At 36.9% G+C, this 24383-nt stretch overlaps 1 protein-coding gene across 15 annotated transcripts in view; it reads left to right on the top strand.

Annotated features, from left to right (window-relative positions):
* The window catches only part of UBR5 (ubiquitin protein ligase E3 component n-recognin 5), an 81347-nt gene that overhangs the window by 47211 nt on the left and 9753 nt on the right, over nucleotides 1–24383 (top strand). For 5 of the 15 annotated variants that reach the window (XM_082279643.1, XM_082279652.1, XM_082279649.1 and 2 more), the window contains 31 exons: nucleotides 129–272; nucleotides 370–481; nucleotides 689–843; nucleotides 1656–1853; nucleotides 2988–3198; nucleotides 3812–3856; nucleotides 6817–6943; nucleotides 7870–8021; nucleotides 8418–8513; nucleotides 8938–9061; nucleotides 9391–9488; nucleotides 10262–10410; nucleotides 10845–10936; nucleotides 11858–12004; nucleotides 12104–12222; nucleotides 12308–12434; nucleotides 12534–12663; nucleotides 12889–13049; nucleotides 13572–13811; nucleotides 13964–14087; nucleotides 14405–14516; nucleotides 15540–15671; nucleotides 16284–16541; nucleotides 16885–17153; nucleotides 19211–19422; nucleotides 19791–20021; nucleotides 21792–21865; nucleotides 22452–22624; nucleotides 22724–22837; nucleotides 23384–23604; nucleotides 24244–24364. In XM_082279643.1, coding sequence (XP_082135769.1) covers nucleotides 129–272; nucleotides 370–481; nucleotides 689–843; nucleotides 1656–1853; nucleotides 2988–3198; nucleotides 3812–3856; nucleotides 6817–6943; nucleotides 7870–8021; nucleotides 8418–8513; nucleotides 8938–9061; nucleotides 9391–9488; nucleotides 10262–10410; nucleotides 10845–10936; nucleotides 11858–12004; nucleotides 12104–12222; nucleotides 12308–12434; nucleotides 12534–12663; nucleotides 12889–13049; nucleotides 13572–13811; nucleotides 13964–14087; nucleotides 14405–14516; nucleotides 15540–15671; nucleotides 16284–16541; nucleotides 16885–17153; nucleotides 19211–19422; nucleotides 19791–20021; nucleotides 21792–21865; nucleotides 22452–22624; nucleotides 22724–22837; nucleotides 23384–23604; nucleotides 24244–24364 — 4668 coding nt within the window. Of the gene's footprint in view, nucleotides 1–128; nucleotides 273–369; nucleotides 482–688; nucleotides 844–1655; nucleotides 1854–2987; nucleotides 3199–3811; nucleotides 3857–6816; nucleotides 6944–7869; nucleotides 8022–8417; nucleotides 8514–8937; nucleotides 9062–9390; nucleotides 9489–10261; nucleotides 10411–10844; nucleotides 10937–11857; nucleotides 12005–12103; nucleotides 12223–12307; nucleotides 12435–12533; nucleotides 12664–12888; nucleotides 13050–13571; nucleotides 13812–13963; nucleotides 14088–14404; nucleotides 14517–15539; nucleotides 15672–16283; nucleotides 16546–16884; nucleotides 17154–19210; nucleotides 19423–19790; nucleotides 20022–21791; nucleotides 21866–22451; nucleotides 22625–22723; nucleotides 22838–23383; nucleotides 23605–24243; nucleotides 24365–24383 lie in introns of all 15 variants that reach the window. The other 10 variants (XM_082279645.1, XM_082279642.1, XM_082279644.1 and 7 more) reach the window with 6 other exon arrangements.

Genomic DNA, 24383 nt, shown 5'->3' with positions numbered 1-24383 from the left:
AGAGCTATGTAATTTTATCACTGGTTATTGTAAATTTTTTCCTCTCCCTGATAAAGGTCTAGTTTATTTTGAAGCAAATCAGGTTTTGTTCAGCCTTTTGGTAAAACTCTTATGTGTTCTGCCTGTAGGTGCTAAAAGTGGATGGTGCATATGTTGCTGTGAAATTTCCAGGCACCTCCAATAATGCAAACTGTCAGAGCAGTTCGAATTCCGATCCTGATCCTTCTTCTCTCCTCCAAGACTGTAGGCTGCTCAGAATAGATGAACTGCAGGTATGTGTTTGTGAAACATTGAGAAAATAATCAGTATTTTGAAGTGTCAGCACTATGTGTGCTTAATTGCAGCTTAAAATTTTACGTCTGTTTTCAGGTCGTAAAAACTGGTGGAACTCCAAAAGTTCCTGACTGTTTTCAAAGAACACCCAAAAAGCTGTGTATTCCTGAAAAAACAGAGATCCTAGCAGTAAATGTAGATTCAAAAGGTAAGTAGGGCTGAGCCTGTGAGTCCATATCTGTTGGTTCCTTTATTACCTGTCTCTCATCCAGGTGGAAAACACCTACTTTCAAAAGGACATAAACAGGTGCTTCCATTGATATTAGTAATTTCTTGAAAGTGCTTTAGTTAGAAGTTCTTTTACTGGATGCCATCCATAAAACACATTTACTTTTTTCTTCCTGTGTCTTTGAAGGAGTGCATGCTGTTCTGAAAACTGGGAACTGGGTTCGATACTGCATATTTGATCTTGCCACAGGAAAGGCTGAACAGGAAAATAATTTCCCTACTAGCAGCATTGCATTCCTGGGTCAGAATGAGAGAAGTGTTGCTATTTTTACAGCTGGACAGGTTTGTGGTTTTGTGTCTCAATCATCTAACCTCACTGCACTTACTTCTGTCATCTTTGAATGAGATGGTACAGCCTTCTGTAAGGCTTTTCTGGCAAAGAAATAGTTTTTCAAACAGGTTATGAAAAACTTGCTGCTAGCTTTAATATTTTGAAGACACAAGGGGAATAACAATCAACTTATTTAAGCACATCTTAATTAAACTCTACCTTGAATGTAAAAAAAAGGCGGGGGGAAGGTGACAGAATGGTTCTTGGATTAGTGTCAGCTTGTTATCTAGCTGTGTTTTGGGACAGGGTCAGATAAAAATCCACTTTGGAGAATAAATGGAAATACTAACAAAAAAAATTAATCTGTATTTGAGTGAAAATTCAGATTCACTAAAAATGATTGAGATTTTGTGCAGCTCTTCCACAAAGATTATATACTTTGTTTAGGATAGTTGAAGGAAACAGTTTTTGCAAAATAACTGAATTTGAATGTTTCATTTCAATATATTCAACTTTATTTGGAGCATTTAAGTAAGCTAAAAGTATAGGTTCTGTTTGTTTCACTGGTAATATTAATTAATGAATGTATATCATAAGGAAGATACTTCTAGTAATATTTATGATGTTAAGCACATTTCAGGCATTTGCAGAAGGAATCTCATCTCTTATGTTGCACCACTTGTAATGATGGGAGTCAATGACATAAACGAGAATCTTCGGTAAACTGTTGTAATTGTTGGCAGTCAAAAACAACTGGATGTTTTGGGAAGGATAATATTTATAAATTGTGGAGACATAATGAAACTTTTTTTCCCAAATGTAGGAATCGCCTATTATTCTTAGAGATGGAAATGGTACAATCTATCCAATGGCAAAAGATTGTATGGGTGGGATACGAGACCCTGACTGGCTTGATCTTCCACCTATTAGTAGTCTTGGAATGGGTGTTCATTCCTTAACAAATCTTCCTGCTAACTCGACCATCAAAAAGAAAGCTGCTATTATCATTATGGCTGTTGAGGTAAAGTATTTTCTCTGCCTACTGAATTATGTGCTTTTTTTTTCCTCTTGCTTTTGTAAAGTTATGCTTAAAGCAGCTTCCTGTTTAGATACTGATTTGTATTTTCGCTATTTGAAAGAAACTAATTTCAACTGAAGACTCTCTTAGAAACATGAAAACACCAATAAATTTGCGAAGTGAAAGATCCTTTTTGGGCAGTGCATGACTTCTGTATCAGGCTTTTAATTAGTAGGGCTTTTTTAAGCATTGATTTTGAAATGGTTACCTTTTCATATCTGCTAACACTGTGCAGTTTTATTTGTCTCATGGGTGCACAGTTTTTCTCAGGGATTCAGCAACTTGTTTTGGTTAGATCCCTGAGAATGCAATACATTTTCTTTTTTTTCTTTTTTTTTTTTTTTAATCTTCTATTTGGACCATGCACTAGGAAACTAGGAGAGGAAGGTGGAGGTTTTTTCACTTGAATCACCTGTAGAGTTCTGTCTTTGTCAGTGGTGCTGTATGAGTAGTCCTGCTGTGAATTTATATGTCATACTTCTAAAATCTTGTCGGTGATTTGGGGCAGTGCAGTTAGATCTGCTGTGTGCTCTGCTGCCACCCCGAGGTATTGTGTACCTGTCAGACTGAGTTCACAGTGAAGTAGTATTCCATCATTATGGAAAAGCTGGTTGTATGTGGGGTGAACCTCCCAGACTTTCAAGAGCTTCGAATCATTCACTTCCCAGCACATAAATCACTTGTTTAGAAAGAACTGGGTTAGAACTCGTTCATGTAGATCCTTAGGCTTTTTCAGTTGTATCACTTTTCCCATGTTACATGGAGCTATGAAATGGAAGTAATCTATCTTAAAAATCCAACTGTGAAGCCAAATGAATGCTTTTGTGAGCCTGATGACTTCTGCTGCTCCGTTCCTTTTGCGTGTCTGTGCCTGAATGCATACAGCTCTGTTTTTAACAGTGCTATAATTGAGATGATGCATGTTCTGAACAGCTCCTGCACTAACTTCAAGCCAGTGTTGGAGATTAAGACCTTCCTATTAATTTCAAAATGTGAAGAAAATCAGAAGTATTTATGAAGCTTATATCTACCTTTTGTGCTTTACATTTCTAAAATATTTTATTCTTTTGAGTACAGAAACAAACATTGATGCAGCACATTCTTCGATGTGACTATGAGGCTTGCAGACAATACCTGATGAATCTTGAACAAGCAGTTGTCTTGGATCAGAATCCACAAATGCTGCAGACATTCCTTGGCCATAGATGTGATGGAAACCGTAATATTCTGCATGCTTGTGTATCTGTATGCTTTCCAACCAGCAACAAGGAAACAAAAGAGGAAGAGGGTGAGCTCAACAATATGAAAATACTTAGAAAATAATCTTTTCATGAATTTTCAAGAAAATTCATTCAAAGGGCTGCATTCTTCATATATGGGTGTATTAAAATTTACCACCTAAAATGTGTCCTGGCCTTTCAAAGGTGCCGATGCAACATTTTTATTACTCTAATAAGGTTTTATAAGAATTCAATAGTTAAGAGCACTAAGCTGTTTTTATTGATTGTAAAAGCTTCTGACATTCATACATTAATTTTAGATGAAAAAAGTATTTTTCTACCTTTGTATCGCTGCTATCCCCTTTATATAGTAAAATTTATGAGAAATGGTATTTAATATTTTTGAAGTGTTCTATGTGTTAATACCTTCAGTTAGAAATGCTGCTTGTCATTGACATGTGTTAAGAAATGTGGAAGAATGACCTATTAATGCCAGTTATTGAGACCATTTAAAAATGTCTGTTAAATACTGTTATGTAAAAAGCATGTTAACAGAACAAGGTTGCTAAGTCAAGCACTCAAAAGTTAGGGAATGGCAGAATTAAGTTTACCCATGTGCTACACATGGGTATGCATTGTGAAATGGTCTTTAATTACACCGTCATACTATTTTTTCCACAGGACTACCTCATTCAGTGCACAAGATGGACGGTGCTCACCGAATGGGTAGCTATTCAATATTTCTTTTTATCCTCATCATTCAGTGTGTGGCCCCATTCCTTACTCTTGCACACCATACAAACCCTGCACTGAATAATGAATGAACTTCCTTGTGGGATTTTTGTATGGTGCTGTCATTGAATTTTAGTCATTTATAGACCTTAATTGTTCCTTGTATCCCTGTTTATAAAATGGGGGTAATGCTGCAGCTTTCTCATCTCTTGGTTGGAATTTTATTATAGCTTGAAGTTTTTCTGTGTTCAAAGCTATTAACTAATTTTGAGCGTTCTGTTTGAGAAGCTTAGGGCCTGATTTTGAGTAGGTGTTACTTCAAAACACTGAATTCTAGAACTGGATTAATCGTAGTTTTAGTTGTGCTGGGAATGTTAATTATTTCTGTGGGTCGGGCACCTTTTAGGTGTCCATAAATGAGTAAAATGTATCACTATCGTCTGTAAAAACTTGTTTCACAAAGTTCTGTGTGCTCATAGATGTGGCAGAAATAGGTTCCAGTTTTCCAAAGCGATGTTACAGTGTTTCCCCCCTCCTTGCCAAGCTGTTGCTGCCTTACTACACTGCTCCCTAATGTTGCAGCAATCAAGGCATAAACAGCTTGCTCTCTGTACAACCCTTCATCTTCAGTGTGTCGTCCATCGTGTGCACTGATTGAGGCAGGGGTCTTGTTGCTGGGCGCAGGGCGGGTGGGGCAACAAAACAATCTGAAACAAAAAACCCAAACCAAAATTAGCAAACAAAACCCAACTGTGTAACTGAAGATTGTGTTACTCTAAGCACACAAGGAAGTTGAAATAAGGATGCATAGGCAAACTTAATCTGACTTTTCCTAATTTGAGTGCTTGTCTTTGCAACCTTGACATTTTTTTCAGTAACTTAATTTGGGTGTAATTTAACTTTTGGAAAAATGAAAAACATGAACATGATAGACTTGTAACACTCCTCTGCCTCTCTCTTTTTTCGTCATAAAACTTGTCCTTGAAGGAGATTCGTCTCTTTACATTCAGGTCACATTTAGCTTCCACTGTAACTGTTAGTGATGGATATTAGGATAAGCTTACTTTCTGTGTATCATCTGGAGGGCAGTGGTGACTTATGTTACTGTCTGTGAGTTACATGGTCGTCTCTTGAACTGTAAAAGAAGTTTGATTTAGAAGTAAAGGCTTCAATTCCAGACATACAGATGTAATATTTCTTAACAATTTCAGAACATAGTGCCACTTCCCAGCTAGTACCTGCTTGAGATTCTTCACTCTTCTTCATAGAGATTTCTTCATAAGTGCCAGAAAGGAAATACTGAGGTCAGGGATAAGCTTTTTTTTCTTTTTTCCTTCTCTCTCAGATCCTGTGCCTAGTTTTGCTATACCTCCTGCAGTGTTGGATAAATGATAAATGAATTGCAGGAAAAGTGACCCCAGACCTGCAAATCTGGGGGAAGGCTGCTCTGTTTCTGTGAATTGGTATCTTCTCAGTCTTGCCAATAGAAAGGATCTTGGGAAAAGCATGTCCAAAAGACTTGAGAACTGGGACAGATTTAATTAGACAATAGAATAGCAAATTGCCCATTAAAGCCAAAGCATTTACAACTGATGGTTCTCAAAAAGCAAATGCTAATTTTGCAAGTGGAACAGTGAAAATTCAGTTAGAGATTACTTTCTCCAGAACAGGTGAAACCTCTGTTGCAGAGAGTGATTGTATTGCTTGAGGGATCACTCTCAAGAGCTGTGAACCCCTTTGTGAGGGGTCTGGAAGTGATGGGTCGTGAGTTATGAGAACTAGTGGATCTGAGAAAGGAGTATGGCACAAGTACAGTGGCAGTTCACTTACAGCTACGAATCAACTTGTAGCTAGGGGCACAAGAATAGTATTCTCTCAATGCTAAGTGTTTAATAGTTATCTGCTTTGAGTAGTAGGTGATTTTTATCTAAGAGGCCTGCACATGCTTGTGAACAAGCAAAACCTAGGATCTCTTTTGCTTCAGGTAATGATGAGTAGAAAGATACAAACTTATGTACAGCTGACACATGCTGTCAGATTATCTTATTCTTTCATTCTTTGAATGAAAGGTACTAATAGTACTTTCCTACTCAAAAAAAAAAAGGGAATAAAAGGGAGCTATCCAGGCCTTAATACTGTCAGTGGTGAAAATAAGTGTGCAGAGTAAGGTGACTCTCAGTTTGAAAAGCCTTTGAATGGAAAGTGAGTACTAGCCCTTGCAACTTTGAGACATTTCCTGAAAGAAAGATCAGAGTCACTTTAAGGACATACTTTTCTTTATTCAGAAATACACCTTTTCCTTCTAGTTTGCACCAAAAACTGGGCTTTTAAAAAAATACTGTTCTGTATCTCACTTGACAAAATTCAGTCCTCATTATGAGTACAACCTGTAGGTGTTATGGTGCTTACAGTTGTAGACGTTGGAAGAAATGCTAGCTCTTTCTGATGTAAATGGGTTGTACTGCTTTCTTAAACTCATAGCACAGTTCTCCTAAGCATGTTCATACATAGAGTGTGTATATTACAAGCCCACAGATTTGCATTCTTCATGGATGCTCATTGTGAAGTGTGGTTTGTTTCTCCTGGTCTGGTGTTTGGGTGTGGGTATTTTTGGTGGTTTTGTTTGTTTGTTTTTGTGTGTTTTTTTCTTCATTGTTGTTTTTTGTTTGTGTTTTGTTTGTTTTGTTTTCTTTGTTTTTATCATTGTTTTTGAAGCCTTGACTCACCAAGTGTCTGGAATCAGCTACAGGATAGGTCCTTGTCTGTTGATGATACTGAAAGCTTGTACAGAAACATTGTTAAGCTCATCCAAAAGAAAAAAAAAAATATATAAACCTAGTCTGTCTCTCTAAACATTAAAAAAAAAAAGATTAGTGACTTTTCATTTTTTATACTCCTTTCTTAAAATTTTCCCAAGTAAAATTTTAGCACTGACGCTTTTTTAAATTTTTCAGAAGCAGAGCGCTCTGAGAGGAACACGTTTGCTGAAAGGCTCTCAGCTGTGGAAGCTATTGCAAATGCAATCTCTGTTGTGTCAAGTAATGGTCCAGGAAATAGGGCAGGATCATCAAGCAGCAGAAGGTAAACTGAGTAATGCTTTCTTCTTCTTTTCTGTATGCTAATTTCTGTATTAACTACCAATCTGTTATTAATTGTTTCCTTCAGTCCAGTTTAAGAATGGGCCTCTGTTGCTAGCTTAAAATCGAATTTCACTTCTTTAAGCACCAAACTAGAGTTCTAGTGGCTTTTTGAACCCTTTTTAGTGTGAGAACTAATAGTGTGATATTTCTAAACTAATTCTGTTTTCTGGGGTTGATGCTTTGTCTGTCAGTTGTGAAGTAGAAATGTTCCTCCTTGTGGGGAAAGGGAATTTGAAAATAAGCTCTAGTATTCTTTGCCAAGAAGTATTAAGTATCACAGAACTACTGTGATAGTGCCCAGGTTGTTTTAAGAGAACTTCTCAGGGAGGTAGTCACTTATGCAGATAAATAATACTGACGCCAATATAACACTGCTGGGGAAGAATTTAAGTTGATTCATTTCATTCTAAGCAATCGTTACATTCCTTAAAAAGAAATTCTGTCAAGACCCATTTTTTAATCCTATCATTAACCTCTTCTTGTAGTTAGATTTTAAAAAGGAGTAGCAACAAGAGCAAATCCTTGCAAAAGCTTAACACTCCCGGGAATGAGCTTGGGCCAAAAGTAATGTCAGGTAGCAGTAAGAATGCCCATCAGCTGCTGCCTTCAAGAGGCAGTGCTGTGGTGCCTAGGGGTGTGTTCTGGGCTCAAATCTGTCTTGAAGTGTTGCTGAATGACTCCTCTTCCAAGGCTAAAACATTCTGATGCAATGAAATGTAATGAAAAATACCTCTTGGCTCATCATTATTTATGCTGAAGTAAAATGGAGATAAGAGGAGTTTGGTTTCCTTTTTCAGTGTGAAATTCTTAAATATGTTCTAATTATAAATGAAAATGAGAGTATTTCTGCCTTGGTTTTGTATGTAGTTTGAGATTAAGAGAAATGATGAGAAGATCCTTGAGAGCTGCTGGATTGGGCAGACATGAAGCTGGTGCCTCGTCAAGTGATCACCAGGACCCAGTTTCTCCGCCAATAGCTCCTCCCAGCTGGGTTCCAGATCCTCCTGCAATGGATCCAGGTAAGTCTGCTCATATATCACATTAGACTGTATAAGGAGAGATTTGATAAAGGAACCAATGGCTTTTAAGGTGAATAACTTATTTTAGTCTCACATTGAAATCTGTCTAATGTCATTGGGTTGCAGGCGTTCATTGAGATAGCTTTAAGAGTTTATTGAAGACTTAACAGGTGTTTTTAAATCCAGTATGTGTCTTTTCAATGCTGGTCTCAAACTTCTAGGAAGTCTCCTTTGTAATGCTGAGTTACGTTACGGACCTAGGAGTGTGGCCGTTTGTGGGAAAGATTACCAGTTAAATACAGAAAACCTGCAGTGTGTTAGACATTGCAGCAAGAGCATGTTGTTAGGGATGTTTTTATGTATTGATATACATCCTGCTGTTCTGTTTACTGAAAGATGGTGACATTGATTTTATCCTGGCCCCCGCTGTGGGATCTCTTACCACAGCAGCGACTGGCACCGGCCAAGGACCCAGCACCTCCACAATAGCAGGTGAGGACATACTGCTTATTTAATTATGCTTTAGAACAAAAGTTATCTTAAAAGCTGTCTTTGCTTGTACAGACTTTCTGCATATGAAAATGCCTCTTATCAGATGAAGATTGGATTGAAGCAGAATTTCTCAAGTGTGCAGAAAGTAAACGAAGCACCATACTATGTTTTACGTAAAAACATACCTGGGGAGTGACAAATATGTAAAACTATGGTAATTAGCATGAAATTGGGATTACCCTCTGTATTTCAGTAATGTAATTTGGAGCTGAAATTTACAGTACTTCAGTGAAGTATTGCTGAAACCACTGAATAGTCAAGTTACCAATTATTCACCCCAGTGAATTACTCAATTACTTGATTTTAGCAGGTAGTAATTTTTTGAGGAAAAACTGTTTCTCTGCAATTTCTTTTCTTACTACAGGTCCTTCTACAGAACCGTCTGTAGTGGAATCAAAGGATCGGAAGGCAAATGCTCATTTCATACTGAAATTGCTGTGCGATAGTGTTGTTCTACAACCTTACCTTCGAGAATTGCTGTCAGCGAAGTAAGGATTTTCATATGAGTTCTCACTATCCTCTGTAATGTTATATTACCTGAAATCAATTACATAGAAGCCTTTTTAAAAAGGTTACATAAAGGCCTGTTAGTTAAAATTGCTAATGTTAGAATACAGCTGTATTTTGTCCTGCCATCCTTTAAAAGTATGTCTGTTTCACAGAAGTACAGTAAATAAGAGTGCTTATTCACTCAGTGGTTTTTCTGTTTGCACAAGATCAGCAGTGCTAAGTTTTCATGTATTTGCATCCTATGTCTCCTGTTATAATGAAAAAATTCAGTGTTTTAACTTGTCTGTTGGGGTTTTTTTTTGCCTAGGGATGCAAGAGGCATGACACCATTTATGTCAGCAGTTAGTGGCCGGGCATATCCTGCTGCAATTACAATTCTAGAAACTGCACAGAAAATTGCTAAAGGTACAACAGTTTTAGTAATTGTTAGTGTGTGGTTTCCTTCTAAACTTTGGCATGTGTGCAGTCATTATTAACACTGTAGATTGCTGCATGTTGTGGAAATTTTGCTATTATGGAGTATCTTCCTCTTTTGTAGTTAGTATATTGCAGTAGATTTCTACGAATATTATTGCTTTTGTGTTCTTTGTAGTCTTTTCAGCATTTCATTGCTTTATAAACCAGTGGATTAAGGTATTAATTCTTGGTAGCAGAAATGTATCACATGGAACTACTTTCTTGAAATTGAAAAAATCTGGTATGATACAGTGATATGCCAAGATAGATCCTGTTCCTGAAAAGACTTGTACACAAACAAATATTTTGTGACTCTCTTTTAGTGTTGGTATTTAATTTTTTAGGAGAAATGCATGAAACTGAATTTAGGGATAAACTTAAACACATTAGACCTTGTCACACCACAGTTCTGTAGGACTTTGTGTGGGACAAGAATATTCCTTTTAAGAACATGGTCTATAATCCTTCAAAATGGTGATTTAGTGAATTTAGAACTGGGGAAGAGATAGTGGTTGTGTTTTTCAGTTAGGAATTTGCAGTGGCTTCTTTTAGAAATAATGTGACAAGCAAAAAGTTTTCTCAAAAAGCTGTAACGGGTTTTATTCAAACTTCTAATTCTGTATGAGATTTTTGTAATGGCAGGCATCTGCCAAGAATGGATTCTTTTGGTGGGTTTTTTATTTTTTGGGGGTTGTTTTTAACACGTTATTCTATTATTTTAGCTGAAGCAACTTCCAGTGAAAAAGAAGATGATGTGTTTATGGGAATGGTTTGTCCTTCTGGGACAAATCCAGATGACTCTCCGTTGTATGTTTTGTGTTGTAATGATACATGCAGTTTTACCTGGACTGGTGCAGAACATATTAACCAAGTAAGCTTTTTTTTTTTTAAGCAAATAGGAACGTGTTTCAACCATGTATTGTGTTAGTCTGCTAATCTGATTTTTAAATTACTAATTGCATTGTTTAAATTACCGTAACACTTAAGTCTGGTGTAGTTACTGCCTCCCCAAACTGCTCTGTAGTCTCAAAGCTGACTGTGTTCCTCAGGACATGGTTGTTACTGGGTGTGGTTTTTGCCCTCTGGCTATCTTTGGCAAGAATTTTGATGGACAGAGCTCTTTAAAAACACTGAATATTCTAACTTAACAACTAAGTTTCACTTTCTAGAACTGACCTACTTATAAGTTTAGGCATCAGTTTAAACAAGTGCAGTTTTACTGTAACCTGGAATACTGTGAGATTGCAAGTTCTGTAAGGAGAAAACTATGCATCTTTTTTTTTTCCTTTTTTTTTTTTTTTTTAGGATATATTTGAATGTCGAACATGTGGCCTATTGGAATCACTTTGTTGTTGCACAGAATGTGCAAGAGTCTGTCACAAAGGACATGACTGCAAGTAAGTGTTGTGTTCAGTTTCTTATAATTGAATCAATATTTTGTGGTTTCCTCTGTTTACTGATACTTAATAAATTTTTCTGTTGCTTGAAGTGTTCCAAACTTAGAGAATAGAAGATTAATAAAATAGTTTTGCATCTACTCTATAAGATTTATTTAATAAGTCAGAATTAAAAGAGTAACCTGAAGCGGTTTCGTACTTTCCACTTTGTAGTGTTTCGAGTAAATGAGTAATTCTTAAAGTGCGTAATATGGTAAGAACATTATATCTAACTAATACTGTGTTTTCATTTTGGCTGCCCCCCTTAGTTTTATGAATCCTGATGACAGATCATTCTTGTGAGTTTTTGGAAAGAAGTGTAGCATATTCATCTTTTAAAAATCAACTGTAACAAAGGGAAAAGTGAGCGAGCAATCAAAAAATCTCAGATCAACCCAGCCCAAAGCTTTGAAGCTGCATGTGTTCTGTGCTGCTGTTACAGTGTGTAAAAATTACAGCATTTGATATCCTAGCTATAATAAGCTAACAAATACTATTATAAAGATATTCTCAGCATTGTAACAGTTACTGAGATTTTACTGCATGTCATGAGTATTTTCAGCTTAACTTTCTTGGATGGAGGCTATTTTAGGGAAGAATAAATGATCTTGAATGAGTTTTACTATGGCAGTATGAAAAGCTCTGTTGTGAAACTGCCCTCTTAAGATAAGTGTAGGAAACATGGATGACAAACGTCATGTGCTGCCACATATAAAATCTGTATTTCTCTTTTTTAAGCTAGGTTTTGGCATTTTGCTAGTATCAGAAACAAAAAACTCCAGGAGGAATCTAAGGATGTATGCTAACACCCTCAGCTTGTGTGGAAAAGATTTTGGTATGTTACTGAACAGTGTTGCAGTTCACCTTTTCTATTTCTTGTAGGCTCAAACGAACATCCCCAACAGCCTACTGCGATTGCTGGGAAAAGTGCAAGTGTAAGACACTAATTGCTGGACAAAAGTCTGCTCGCCTTGATCTCCTTTACCGTCTGCTCACCACCACAAATCTTGTTACCATGCCAAATAGCAGGCAAGTTCATATTAGCATTGACTAAGGAAGAATTTTAAAAATTATTTTTGTAAATATATATGGTATATTGTATTTCCACTAACAATTTTTTCATTACAGGGGAGAACATCTGCTATTGTTTTTAGTACAGACAGTTGCCAGGCAAACTGTAGAACACTGCCAGTACAGACCACCTAGAATTAGGGAAGATCGTAATCGTAAAACTGCAAATCCTGAAGGTAAGAGCTGTTTCAGTGAAATAAATGGCAAACTCCACATTTCAGTACCTCTTTCTTATGTTGGTGGGTTTTTTTGTCTTTTTAGATTCTGATATGCCTGATCATGATTTAGAACCTCCTCGTTTTGCCCAGCTAGCTCTGGAACGTGTTTTACAGGACTGGAATGCCCTGAAGTCCATGATCATGTTTGGCTCCCAGGAAAATAAAGACCCGTGTGTATCTACAAATAGTTGTTGACATAAAGTTTGATCTGATATTTGAGACCTGCTGACTGATATAAATTTATTTCCCTTATTTTTATTTTTTCCAAGTCTTAGTGCAAGCAGTAGGATAGGTCATCTTCTGCCTGAAGAGCAAGTTTACCTTAATCAGCAAAGTGGAACTATTCGCTTGGACTGTTTTACACACTGCCTTATTGTCAAATGTACAGCAGACATTTTGGTAAGCACTCTTAGCCATGTTTTACGTAGGTTTTCTGAGTGATACGATATTGTAAGGTATCTCGGGCCATGTGCTTGGAGACCAATTTGAAACTAACTTCAAGTTAATCTTGGGTTTGTGAATTTGTACGGTTATGACTGTGATCTCCCTTTGAGTCTTAATCTCTCTTGTTTCATGCTTCAAAATTACATACAACTAATAGGTTGTAATGACCTCTTTCTTCAGCTGTTAGATACTTTACTGGGTACTCTGGTAAAGGAATTACAAAACAAGTATACACCAGGACGCAGAGAAGAAGCTATTGCTGTTACAATGAGATTCCTGCGTTCTGTGGCAAGAGTGTTTGTCATTCTTAGTGTGGAGATGGCTTCCTCCAAAAAGAAAAAGTAAGTGGTGAAGATGTGTGTTGATTGTGGTAGCTATTTTCCTTAGTTAAATTTTTTTTTTCTTATAAAATGAGTTGATAAAAATTAACAATAGGCAGAAACATCTGAATTATTTTGTGTTCTGTAGACAGATTTGAAAAGCTGCAAATCTCAAGATTGCCCAATAGTTGCTGGTATGTCATGTAGCTTCTTAATGCAGTGCTTGTTAATTTACATGTTCATACTGAACCTTTCTGTTTACAGTGTTAGGGTTTTTGGAAATTGATTTTTTTAACATAAAAAAATTACAGTGTATGGTTATTTATCAGTAGTAGATTTAGATATCAAGCCTTAATCTTGAATTATTGAATGATAAATGTTTTTCACTGACTTGAATAGCTGCATATTATTCTAAACACACAACGCATGTATTTGTTAAAGATGATGTTTTGAGAAAAAAATTAGGACAATTAATATTGCCATGAAGTTTTTGGGGAAAAAGAAGATGTATTTGACATTTATCTTTCTGTATTTTTCCCCCAGCAATTTTATTCCACAGCCAATTGGAAAATGTAAGCGTGTATTCCAGGCGTTACTGCCCTATGCTGTTGAAGAGTTGTGCAATGTAGCAGAATCTCTAATTATTCCAGTCAGGATGGGAATTGCACGTCCTACAGCACCCTTCACCCTTGCCAGCACTAGTATAGATGCCATGCAGGGTAGTGAAGAACTGTTTTCTGTGGAGCCTCTGCCACCCAGACCATCATCTGACCAGTCTAGCAGGTAAAACTTATTAAAGCTTACTACCTGTTCTTTTCAAAGACTTCTTTAGGGTGGTTTTATTTTGGAGATTTTGTTAGCTTTCCATTAAGTGATATCCAGAGCTCCAAATCTACTTTTTTTGAGGATTTATTTTTATATATTTTTCTTTTAAGTTCTAGTCAATCTCAGTCATCCTACATAATAAGGAATCCTCAGCAAAGACGAATCAGCCAGTCACAACCAGTTCGTGGCAGGGATGAAGAACAAGATGATATTGTGTCAGCTGATGTAGAAGAGGTCAGTTTTCTTTTTTGTACTTATTTTTCTTCCTATTTAAAATATTTCTCCCTATTTAAAAAGTTTTAAAGTCTTTCAGCACACAGCTGCTATTATGTAGGGTTCTGTTAGAGAGCTGGAGAGCCTTTCAGCAGCATTTGGAAACTAATTCTAGGTTTTGTAGTCAGTTTTATCCTTTATCCTTACAGCATTAAAATCTAATGTTCAAGGCTGTTTCATTTGTGCATGTGATTTTTTTTTTTCCCACAACACTATAACATGTACAGGGACGTACAGCTACAAGAGAGTCTGGCATAATATTACAATGCTCTTTCCAGGTTGAGGTGGTTGAGGGGGTGGCTGGTGAAGAAGACCATCATGATGAACAGGAAGAACATGGTGAAGAAAATGCTGAAGCAGAAGGACAGCATGATGAGCATGATGAGGATGGTATGTATAATGTACCTCCTGCATTTACTGCTTCAATGAGAAAACTATGCACCAAAAAGAAAAGCATCTTTGGAGTCACCAGTGATAATGATTTGGGAGATTTGCACGAGTAGAGAGAATCCGAGGGTTCCAGACTGCTCATCTTACGAAAGGACGTGTAAAATTATAGATAACTTGTAGTAGACAAGTACATGAACTTTATCTGGTTGAGGAGAAAATACTAAGGTCCCAAAGGTATCAGATGTTATTATATTGTTGGTTAACAATGTATTTTACCTTTTTTATTTGCTACTGTGAAATGTTGTTGACGGTAGATGTGTTCTCAAAAGCAATTTGAATCCTTGCAGGCTAGTTCTCAAACTAATCACAAAATACTAAATTATGGTTCAATATTTTGTAGACAAAATTAATCAATTCTGTATGAAAATGTTTGAAATTAATATGACTTGTCTTATATTACTTAGTTTAGGATTAGATGGCCCAAAGCTATGATTTTAAAAAAAGTTATCTTCTCTTTCTGACTGTGCTTTGTGTTTGCAGTCAATCCATTTACAGTACAGTAAATCTGTTTACTGATTTGCTGAATATTCAAATGTTTCATTCTTAAAGCTTAAAACTGGAATAGAACATGTATATTTAATTAGATTTTTTTTTAAAGTTTTCAAGCATTCCTTAAATATTAGTTAAAACAGCATATGGTAAATTGTCCTAGTACATGTGTGTGAAGAGTTGTGGAATCTTTTGGCTTGAATGACTAATTCTGAATCCTGAAAGCCTTTATTTTCACTGTGTGTTGAATATACATGTACAGTGCAGAATGAGAGCAGGTTGCTAATTGCTGGAAAATAAGAAAACATGCTCCAGGTGTTGTTGGGTGTCTGCATTGCTTTTGTGATCCCCCCTGCATATCCATTAACTCTGCTATAGTAGGAGGGTCTGGGGTTTGTTTGTGTCTTATGAGTCACTACAGTAATTCTAATTTTGTCTTTTAAACATGAAATGTTTTATCCATTGTTTTTACAGGCAGTGATATGGAGTTGGATTTGCTAGCTGCTGCTGAAACAGAAAGTGATAGTGAGAGTAACCACAGTAACCAGGACAATGCCAGTGGGCGCAGAAGTGTTGTCACTGCAGCTACTGCTGGGTCAGAAGCAGGTACACCACATCTTTTTGGGTTTAATCTAGCTGGTTAAATTTAGATCCTGGGAGTAAGTACGCTCCTCCTCCCCAGATTTCCTGGTTTTCCTTTGCTCTAATAGTAAGGTACTAGGCAGACTTTTTGGACAAGAAAATGCATTAAGATGTGACCTATATGTTTTGCTCTTACGGAGCATCTGCAGGTGTTAAGAGATTACCTTGCACTCTTGTGTAGTGAAATGAAATGTTCTCACTTAAGCATAGACGTTTAAAACAATGGTTTATGGTTTAAATCAGTACACAAAACCTCAGCAATCATGGTACAGGTTTTTGAGAGCAACTGCTTTACTGCCCAATTTGGAAGCATAATTTTTAGAATTCTTTTCCTAGGGGTAGAATCAGTGAAGAATTTTTAAATCAGATTACTTCTTAATTTATATTTTGAAGTGTAAGTAATCATACTGCTTTTTCATTACACCTGTGGATAGTTTATTGAACATTTTCAATGGTGGTACCTGAACCTTTTTAGTACAGTGTAGTTTCTCCTGGAAGAAGTCTGCTGTGCTGACATCATACAGGTGTATGTGCAGAGGTGTGGAGCTGTCAGTTATTGCTGATTTTTCTCAACAGGAGCTAGCAGTGTGCCAGCATTTTTTTCTGAAGATGACTCTCAATCAAATGATTCCAGTGACTCTGATAGCAGCAGCAGTCAGAGTGATGACATAGAGCAGGAGACCTTCATGCTTGATGAGCCTCTGGAGCGAACCACAAATAGCTCCCATGCCAATGGTGCTGCCCAGGCTCCCCGTTCCATGCAATGGGCTGTACGGAATACCCAAAACCAGAGAACTACCAGCACAGCTCCCTCTAGTACGTCAACCCCAGCAGGCAAGTCTGAGTGAATTGCATGCACAAATGCCAGCTAGCTCTGGCTCGTTCCTTCCTCTGCTTTTGTTTATTCTCTTAAGGATGAAATCTTACGTCTTTGTCATACTGCTGACCTACCTTGACTGTTCCAGTTCTAGTTTTGAATGTAAAAAAAGGAAAAGATCCATTGCAGTTAAGATCTGAGTATGCTTGTTGTAGTTAGTAACTATTTGCTAGTTACAGTTGTGATGTCAGTAATATTTACAAGTTTATTTCTGCAAAACATCTTGGTGCCAAGCAAATCACAAACCACATAGCAAAGATTAAATGAGTTCATTAATGTCATCTCTTCTTTTATATTTAGCAAGTTCAGCAGGCTTGATTTATATTGATCCCTCAAACCTACGTCGGAGTGGCACCATCAGTACGAGTGCTGCAGCAGCAGCTGCAGCTCTTGAAGCCAGCAATGCAAGCAGCTATTTAACATCTGCAAGCAGCTTAGCAAGAGCATATAGCATTGTGATACGGCAGATATCTGATCTGATGGGTCTGATTCCCAAATACAATCACTTAGTATACTCCCAGATTCCAGCTGCAGTGAAGCTGACTTACCAAGATGCAGTTAACTTGCAGGTAAGAACATGGAAATTTTCATAGAGAAACATAATTTCAATAAAACTGTGTTTTTTAGGTAAAATTACAGAATTGTTGAAAGTGGTCTCTGCATATTGGCTAGTCTAAATTTCTTTGAGGGTCAACAGGAGAAGGCTGCTCAGGACTGTCTTAGGTTTTGAGTATCTCCAAGGATGGAGATTCCACATCTGCTCTGAACAACCTGTTAAGTGTTTGACAGCTCTCACAGTAAAAGAGGGTTTTCCGTGAGTTTAAAGGGACTTACGAAGTATTTCAATTTGTACCTATTGCCACTTGTCCATTCACTGGATATCACTTAGAAGAGTCTGGCTTTGTATATTTCGTTTCTTTTTATCAGGTATTTATACACACTGGTAAGATCCTTCTGAGTTTGTTTCTTCAGTCTAAACTGTTCCAGCGCAATCAGTCTCTTCTTACGTTAAAGAGAGAGCATGGGCTAAAGTAACTGTGGTTACTTAGTCCATTAAATTGGTAGTATTTCATATACATACATTCTTTCAAAAAAGGAACTTAAGTTGATTTTGTTTAAACAGTATCTGACTGATACGTAATTAATAGTTAAGTCAGAATTGACTTATTTCTGCTAGAGATCTATTGCCATATTCTACTTGACATGAACTATTGAGTCTGTATAAGAAGAAAGTAATGACCAAATAACTAAATGAGATAAAAGATTTGTACGGGTAAATGTACTGTTCTCTGTCCCTTCCTTCAGGGACATGGTCATCCTTTCCATGTTATGCACATATTTTTTATACAGTGCTCTTGACTGTCTTATTTTTGAAAATATATGTAAAATGCATCTGTAGAGAAAATACATGTCAGACAGCAGTCTTCCCCTTCATGTATAGACATTAGTTTCAGAGACTGTCAAGGCAGGAGGGACTCCAGAGTGTTCAGAAAGTATGTATCACCTTGCACCTGGGCATAGTTTATAGGGTAAAATCATATGTACTGAATTTAGTACAGAAGTCAGCTGTCAGAATAACACAGCTGCTTTGTGGAGGCAAGAAGTCAAGGGATGCTGTTTTCTGTTAGTAGTGCTATGTAGGGATGTGAAAACCTGATGACAATATATTTATTTCTAATTGAGCCACACAGTATTTGTATGGCTCTGTTTTCACAGTGTGATGGAAGGAAAAGACTTCTGATTTGGAAGAGGAAGGTTAGAAAGATATTCTGGGATCAAACACTGGGGTAAATACACAGGGAAAAGAAATAAGAGAGTGTAGTTTTATTATGGAGGAGGCTAAAACAATTTTCTGTTTGGGAGATTCTTAATGAGAAAAGTGAACAGGAGATCTGTCCAGCTGAGGCAGCAAGAGGTTTGTATATTAGCATGTGAAAACTGAACAGTGGAGGTTTCGTTTGGACACAGAAACAGGGTTGAGACAGCATTGTGTTAGTTTGGTGCATCAGAAGTGTGAGGGATGTTTTTGAAGACCAGAATGTAGAGGAATGAAGAAAGCAGACTGATGTTGGATAAAAAAATCCAAGAGGTCAATGGAGTTAGCAGATGGCAAGAAAATGAGGCTGCAGAGCCAGTAGTGGTAACAGGGGAAAAGCAAAGATGAGACCAGGAGGTGAGACTTGCATACAGACATAGTTCTCTGTGCAGGTCTTAACTTCGTTGTCTTCACTGAGTAATTTGCAAGGGGTGAAGAATGGTGAAAGATCTGGCAGGATGGGGGCTGTTAAGGTTTATAGAAAGTCAGGAATTAAGCTAAAATTGCCAAGCTGTGCACACTTGGGAGATGCTGAATGGTTGTAAGGGGAGGAGTAGAAGAGATGCCCAGAAGAGAGCGAGAGAGTGAGAATGCTTTACAGATAGCAAAGTGTTAAGTGATGAGAGCTGCATGCCACCGTACTAAATCAGCAGTCTCAACAGAGCTTTCAGAAACCGATCATGGGTCATTCTTGAACATGGTTTTACAGCCTTTTTGTAGGGAATCACGTGGAGGAGGCTTATGTTAAGATTTCATTCTCATAATCTAGTTCTGTTGTTTGTAAAACTAATTATATCTCATTTTCTATAGAATTACGTGGAAGAAAAGCTTATTCCTACTTGGAATTGGATGGTCAGTATCATGGACTCTACTGAAGCTCAGCTGCGTTATGGTTCAGCATTATCGTCTGCTGGTGATCCTGGGCATCCAAATCATCCTCTCCATGCTTCTCAGAACTCAGCTAGAAGGGAAAGAATGACAGCTCGTGAGGAAGCCAGCTTAAGAACTCTTGAAGGAAGAAGGTATGAAAATAGTTTGATTACTGCAGGCACTATGAATTAACGGTTTTGTAGTCAAATCTTATTTACAGACATCTTAGGAATCTGATGTTGTAGCACTGGAATGTAGTTACTGTTTTGATTTAAGTTGGCTTCCTGTGTTGTTGCTACTATTTGGTTTATTCTGACAGACTTGAGTCATCTTGAGCATTAACTGTTCACAATGTACTGCATCTGAACTGCTTGTTCTATGCTTGTAGCTTCTAATCACTATTTTTGTGTGGAGTTCATTGAGATTTTACATCCAAATTTCAAATATAAGGCTTATACATAAAGTATGTGTTGTTCTGTGATGCCTGATGTCTCTGTATTCGATCCTTTTCCTTCACTAGACGTGCTACTTTACTCAGTGCCCGTCAGGGAATGATGTCAGCACGCGGTGATTTCCTGAACTACGCACTGTCCTTGATGCGTTCTCACAACGATGAGCACTCGGATGTTCTTCCTGTTCTAGATGTCTGCTCACTAAAGCATGTAGCATATGTTTTTCAAGCCCTTATTTATTGGATTAAAGCAATGAATCAACAGACAACATTGGATACTCCTCAGCTGGAAAGGAAAAGGTATTGAGGTTGACTCCCAGAAACAGAACTTAAGCAAAAGTGGCATAAGCCCTTTTGTTTCAGTCATTGGCATTGTTCCTCAATAACTTCTAGAAATATATTAATTAATCTGTATGTCTGTGTGGGGGTGTGTAGTAACATACATATTATAAAAAGAATTTCTATAATGGTATATAATGTACCTGTGTTTGATAAGCCTGTTGCAGTACGCTGTTCACTTCTTTTTATGCTGATTGCTGTAAAATGTTTCCTCAAGTTGAAACTTGAGTTGGATTTTTATCTCCATAGCAGTGCCTCTAAAAGACATACTCAGGACAATTTCTCAGCTAATGACATGGGACATACATTTGACATGATAACAACTTACTTAGATATCTGTCAAACATGTTATAGATGACATTGGAAAAAATGTCAGTGTCTGATATAATGGGCTTTGTGGTTTTGTTTTCCATTTGGTTGTGTGCATTTGAGACTTACCTGATATTTAAAGCACAGTAGGGAAATCAATAGATGAAAATGTCCTTGAGTTGAAAAACTGCTACTTCAACTGTAGCATTTTACAAGGTACATTTATTAATTTTTAAGATGTTTTAAGATTTCTTTTTTTTTTTATTTCAAATGGCAATTAATGATCATAGAAATGTCCACATGTTGATAGTCTACACTGTTCTCATTTCTTTCTAGGTTTTTAGGGTCCTAGTCCTAGTTGATAGTTAAATGCAGATCTTTGCCCCTTTCTACTCCTAATTTTCAATACTGCAGGTCAAACTTAAAGTTTGATTTTCTCTACAAATTTAGTAACTGTAAAATATGAGATACAGATATTTTAGATATATATTGGACTGCTACTTTAGTTGCAATACTATGTTCTATTTATCTTGGTAACATAAGGTTTGTTTGGACTTCAAAAGTGTACCAGAGGGCAATGTTATCAACAGTAGTTTCCTCACAAGTAAGAATGAATATAGTACAGTAATCAAGTTTTTGTACTGTCTGACTTGAGTAGTTATAGCCACAGCTTTAACCCTTTCCAGGCAGTAACGTACTCCAGAAGCTGCTTTTCCCCTAAAAAATTCACACATTGAGATCTGTCAAATAACTATTCATCAAAGAATTGCTAAATTTGCATGAAATGCTTATAAAACTATGAAGGCCTAGACCTTTTCAATTAAAAGTGAGTGGTTCAAACACAGTTGCTTGTGTTAGATGACATATTAGTAGTCTGAGTGAAATGAACTTTTATCAGTCTTCATCTAGTTGCAGAACACATTTCACAATACATAAACTGCCAGAAATGAATACTAATCAAAGTTCTTGACCCTTTTTATAACACAGTGAAATCAAGTTTTTTAAGTGCAGCTCGCAGACTTACCTTCTGAAATGTCATCATGAGATTATTTTTAAATTTTGGAATAGCATTCGCTTGCATATTTCTTCCACTAATGCAGGGTTCCTAAAATTTTTATATTTATAGTGTTTAAAACCAAGCATACCCATCCCTGCCCAAATCTGTAACTTTTAAGATCAAAATTGGTAGGTGGCCAAATGGCTCCAAGGGTAACTGTGTGTGATGTAGTGAGTATGTAATGAGAAGTTCTCTACGGTGCTTCAGTTTTAGAGTGAGTTTGGTTTTTTTATGTATAACTCTTAAGTACACTCCGGATTATGCTACACATGTAGATGTTTTGCGTAATAATGTCTTCAAGATGATTGACTCTTTTTTCTTCTCTTTTCTTTTGTTGTTGTTGTTTTGTTTTTTCTTTTATTAAGGACTCGGGAGCTTTTGGAACTGGGTCTTGACAACGAAGATTCAGAACATGAAAATGATGATGATACCAATCAAAGTTAGTATACAAAAATTGACATAGCGTACCAAAATGCCAGACTTTGTTAGTGCTTTTTCCCTTTAGCTACCTGAGACTTTGAATAAATTTTGCTACTTGTATATGTAAAGTTGGATTTTGGTAAGATTTTCTTAGCATTATTGCTTTACCAAGTTTCTTCTGCCATTGCTTATTTCATTGCCTCTCATTTCAGGGCCATCTTTTCATCTCCTTTCTCACTAAACCACAGCATTTCTGCCCTTACCATTCTGCATTAAAATTTGAATCAGAGTTGAACTGATTTTTTTGATCTGATGAAATTGTGCTGAAAATGATAGTATGTATACTCCTACATACAGTGTAGGAGTGCCTGTTCAGTAAAGCTAGGTATAGTAAAAAGAATAAGTGATAACTAAGCAAACTAATAAAGATACAGCATTTACAGAAGCATCCTTAGATGTAGAAGGATGAACATCTGTAGAAGTTAAATTTGCAGAGATTCTCCTCTAGTCAGATAGCTAAGAGGGAAGGATATTAATTTTTGGCATTTTATGTCCTTTGCTTTTATAACTGAGAAAACTGATGTGAAATCTTCTCTCATATTTAGGTGCTACACTCAATGACAAAGATGATGACTCCCTCCCAGCAGAGACTGGCCAAAACCATCCGTTCTTCAGACGGTCAGACTCTATGACGTTCCTTGGCTGCATTCCACCCAATCCTTTTGAGGTTCCTCTGGCAGAGGCCATCCCCTTGGCAGACCAGCCACATCTGTTACAGGTGACATCAGAGATGGTGTTTTGGAAGAAAACTGCAGTTTGCTTTTTCATTCCTCACCGAAGTATATTATTGACCCAGAACGCTTTTGTTACTTTTCAGCCAAATGCTCGCAAAGAAGATCTGTTCGGCCGACCCAGTCAGGGTCTCTACTCATCTTCTGCCAACAGTGGGAAGTGCTTAATGGAAGTTACAGTGGATAGAAACTGCCTTGAGGTAAATGTAAAGCTTTTATTATTTTAAACAATATGGTAATTTAAACTAGAACCTTCACATTCCTTAAAAAGACACTTCAGTGTTTTCAGAGAGAATTTTACATAGCTTTTAGAATGATAATTTAAAAGCCCAGTGCCTGTGAAAACTCGAAATCTTTATGAAAAGTATGCTTAATGTAGAAACTTCATGATTATTGATTTATAGCACCTTTCAGGTAATTTTTTTAAATGCAGTCTTTTTTAAATGAGTTAATTTTGGAATGCTAATTATATAATTATTTTTGTTAAAAAGAATTAAATCTTCCTATAGTCCAGTAGATTTGACTTGCCTTCAGACTGAACATTAATTGGCAAGCATATGAAATGCAAACGTACAATGGGGAATTTTTTTTTTTAATTTATTGAAATGATTGAGGTTGCTGTGTTTTAACAGGTCAATAACAGTGTTCACTTTTGTGTGATTTAAAATATACATCTATGAATATATGTGCTGAAAAAGCCCTCTAGGCTGCTTTGAAAGTGCAATTAAATTTTACTTCTCCTTTAGGTTCTTCCAACTAAAATGTCTTATGCAGCCAACTTAAAAAATGTTATGAGCATGCAAAATCGGCAAAAGAAGGAAGGGGAAGAACAAAATGTGCCTACAGAAGAATCTGAGAGTTCAAAACCAGGGCCTTCAGCTCACGATCTTGCAGCACAACTGAAAAGCAGCTTGTTGGCAGAGATAGGATTAACAGAAAGTGAAGGGCCACCTCTCACATCTTTCAGGTAGCTGAGTTAAAAATGACTCTTTGAAATATTACTGATCTGATAAATGGCTGTTTGGGACTCTGGAAGGTCTTTTTTAAATTAGAATGGGTAGCTTAATTTAGCTTGCATTTGTAGTTTGTGATTAGTAGTTTCTAAAGTGAATAGTTGAACAGTCTTCAAAGAGGCCTGTGCAAACTGTAGACAAATTCCTTTACTCCATGACTTCTGCTGCAGAGCTACTGTGATGTCCTGGGTAGCCAAGTTGAGCAGTTAGAACTGATAACTTGCCATCTATGTGTGGTGGTGCTGCCCACACTTCATGCAATTTAAGGGACTAAACTGCCCTTGCTTCAAATTACACCTTTTTAAAAAGAAATTAAGGTCTTGGTTGAAGGGAGACGAGTAACAGTGAGTTCCATGTAGCAGCAAAGTTACATGCTTTTGGAGTAATTACCCTTTGGAAGCAAGACTTGTGTTTCAGCTGAAACTAAGCAGCTTCTTGTGCTTTTGTCCACAGACTTAGTGTATTGTGTCATGGTTTATCAGGAACAAAAAACTTAGTTGAAGGCAGAGAGTAAGAAAAAGCCAAAGTACACAAAATGTGTCTGAAATTTAACTTGATTTCATGTATCTGTCATTTTTTCTTCTTTCTGTCAGGCCACAGTGTAGCTTCATGGGTATGGTTATTTCTCATGACATGTTGCTGGGACGTTGGCGCCTTTCTTTGGAGTTGTTCGGTAGAGTATTCATGGAAGATGTTGGAGCAGAGCCTGGATCGGTATGTATTTCTCAGTGTA

Source organism: Coloeus monedula, assembly GCF_965178545.1.
Source record: "Coloeus monedula genome assembly, chromosome: 1".
NCBI classification, from domain to species: Eukaryota; Metazoa; Chordata; class Aves; order Passeriformes; family Corvidae; genus Coloeus; species Coloeus monedula.
Note: the sequence above shows the minus strand (reverse complement) of the source record. Positions and strands in the feature narration are given on the sequence as shown.